Source organism: Eutrema salsugineum, unplaced genomic scaffold, assembly GCF_000478725.1.
Source record: "Eutrema salsugineum unplaced genomic scaffold, Eutsalg1_0 scaffold_22, whole genome shotgun sequence".
Classification (NCBI taxonomy): Eukaryota; Viridiplantae; Streptophyta; class Magnoliopsida; order Brassicales; family Brassicaceae; genus Eutrema; species Eutrema salsugineum.
Window position 1 is genome coordinate 1,867,809 of NW_006256812.1, and position 2,861 is coordinate 1,870,669.

Genomic DNA, 2,861 nt, shown 5'->3' on the forward strand with positions numbered 1-2,861 from the left:
TTTCCATTCTCTCTTTCTCTTTCTCTCTTTACACGATAGTTTCTTCACAATTCAGATTAACCCAAATTCCCAAATTTCACAATGCAGGTTATATTTTATATAATCGACGCAGGTTATACCTTAAAAAACAAAAAAAAGTTAGTTTTTCATATGATGATCTTGCTAGGAAAGAGAAGGGTTTCTTAAAAAAAAAAAAGTAAAAAGTTTAATTAACAACAACGGGGATTGGTCAGTTACTAATCTGTTTGATTAACAACGCGGATTTAAGTTTAAGGAAACTTTTCTTTGATTATTAAAACGTTTTAATAGAAAAGTTGGTTAGTATTAACTTTCACTTTTATCTCACTCATTTCTGCGAATGTTCCTTCTCCGCTACTATTCAAATAGTCTCTGTTGCTTTGGAAAACGAATAAGATTATATCTCACATTGGCGGATATTAATCATACACTTGAGAACATTTTACATGATAAAAAGTTTGTCATTTGAACACAACCATTAACACACAAGTGGCATTTCGGTGAAACCCCTTGTCTAGAGCCTACGAAAACATGGTCAAAAAAAGATTTGAAAATAAATTGTGGATAAAAGGATAATATGAGCAGTGATTAGCTTGAGATTTCAGTTTCATTGTAGACTTTGTCGTATGTTTTTTTTCCTTCCCCCAAAACTGATGGTTTATCTTGCATCTGAATTAATCATTAGGTTTTGCCCAAACACAAAAAAACGAAATCAAACCTTAAACCAAACATATCGTTTCTAATCGAGATAAATTTTGACATCAATTCCGTTATCAATAAGGGACTGGACAACAGCTCTGATTTTGCCTTCAAACTTGTCTTGGTCTCGCGGCGTATAAGAAGCTGTGTACACATCAGCCTCTTTCGCACGTTCAGACAAGATCCTCCCTATGGACATACATGCTGGGATATCGCATCTTGACCTCAAAACCGCTTTTACGTCTTTAGAGTTTGTTCCCGCAACCGCAACTTGCTTACATGTGACACGGTGAGTCAGAGATGCCGAAACAAAAAGTTTTGAGATGAAGACATCGAGTGTGAACGGCTCCATGTATGCGACTGTCCGTTGCTTAAAGGAGACATGCTTGTCTGGATTCTTCGATTTTTTCTCTTTTTGGTATGTGTATGGTCGGCTCGTGTCATCATCCACGTAGTCTTCCACACCAAAGAAGCTTCTCGGAGCAAGAGCAGTCTGTCAATAATTGCAAAAAGCCAAGCCAAATTAGAAAGTAGAAACAGATAGCAAAAAAACCATAAACAGTAAATAGCTTTAACAAAGACCCAATATACTACCAATATTCAAATCAAAGCCGAAACTGAGTGACTGTGAAGTAGACTAAATAAACAAATTGCATTAAAATTCATGTAGCCATTGCATATTGACTAACCTAAACGGCCAAACAAATGTCTGTATCAATGACCAACAAAGTAAAGACAGGTAGAACAAATGAGTCACTTGCATTTATGAGCTACATTAAAAAAAACTCAGCTTGCAACTATTATGAGTTCTGCTCATACAATCCATCAAAACTTCAGTTAGCAAACAGCACTAAGAAAGCTAAAGAGAGTGGTTTGATAAGCCGAGTTAGACGACAACAGAAACAAATTTGAAAACCATTTTCCAAGCAGATCTAGTTACAAGATTTCAAACAAACAGGGACAAGGCTGTACACATCCGACTCGAACGAACACACTTGATCCACTAATTCTCGTAACAGATAAAATTACACGCTCAAGTAATCAAAGTGGAAGGATGATGGCGTACCCGCCCATTGTGAAATCCACAATTGGTTTGGCACAAGAAAGGTCTAAGCTTTGCTCTGTTACTTCCATAGATTGCTTTACCTATCGAGTACTTGCCAACCACTTGCTTCAACATTATATCTGCACCAACCTACAGAAATTACATTTAGTGGAATGTCAGGGAGACGCACAGAAACTAGATTTTGTCACAAACGTATGCTTTTAGTCTCGTGTTCAGAACAAGTTCCATTACTGACACCCCTAACATACTGAAGAGTACTCATTCACAAGAAAACGAAACCATTGAGTAATTGAGAGCTATGAAAACTTGACTCCTCTCAATAACAATATAAAGACATAGAATCCATTACAAGAATAAGTAACGAGAGTATGTAATTTCTAATTTCCAGAAAGTTATCAAATTTACAGGCTTTGGAAATGCAAAGCTGAGAGGAGAAAGAAACAGAGACGGGAAATACCTAAGAAAGTAGAGAAGAAGGAAGGAGAGAGATGGCCACTCCACGACGACCTGATAACCGATGGCCACTCCAATATACTACCAATATTCAAATCAAAGCCGAAACTGAGTGACTGTGAAGTAGACTAAATAAACAAATTGCATTTAGTGGAATGTCAGGGAGACGCACAGAAACTAGATTTTGTCACAAACGTATGCTTTTCGTCTCGTGTTCAGAACAAGTTCCATTACTGACATCCCTAACATACTGAAGAGTACTCATTCACAAGAAAACGAAACCATTGAGTTCACTGTGAAAACATGGAAATTAACATTAAAAAATTTAACGCTTTCAGTTAGATTGCAGGGGCAAAATTTAAGGCTTCAGTTAGATTGCAGGGGCATAGGGTTAGGGCGCAGGGTTAGGGCGCAGGGTTAGAGCGCAGGGCTTAGGACGCAGGGCTTAGGGCGCAAGGCTTAGGGCGCAGGACTTAGGGCGCATGGCTTAGGGCTTAGGGTTTAGGGTTTAGGGTTTAGGGTTTAGGGTTTAGGGTTTAGGGTTTAGGGTTTAGGGTTTAGGGTTTAGGGTTTAGGGTTTAGGGTTTAGGGTTTAGGGTTTAGGGAAACTTTTCTTTGATTATTA

General features: G+C 38.0%; 1 protein-coding gene across 1 annotated transcript; it reads right to left on the bottom strand.

Annotated features, from left to right (window-relative positions):
• Positions 1–757: 757 nt before the first annotated feature.
• Positions 758–1,900, bottom strand: LOC18015792. Its single transcript, XM_006397949.2, has 2 exons — positions 1,784–1,900; positions 758–1,210 (listed from the first exon to the last, which is right to left on the bottom strand). The coding sequence occupies exons 1-2, from the start codon at positions 1,895–1,897 to the stop codon at positions 758–760; spliced, it is 567 nt and encodes a 188-aa protein (XP_006398012.1). The 5' UTR covers positions 1,898–1,900.
• Between the last annotated feature and the right edge of the window lie 961 nt (positions 1,901–2,861).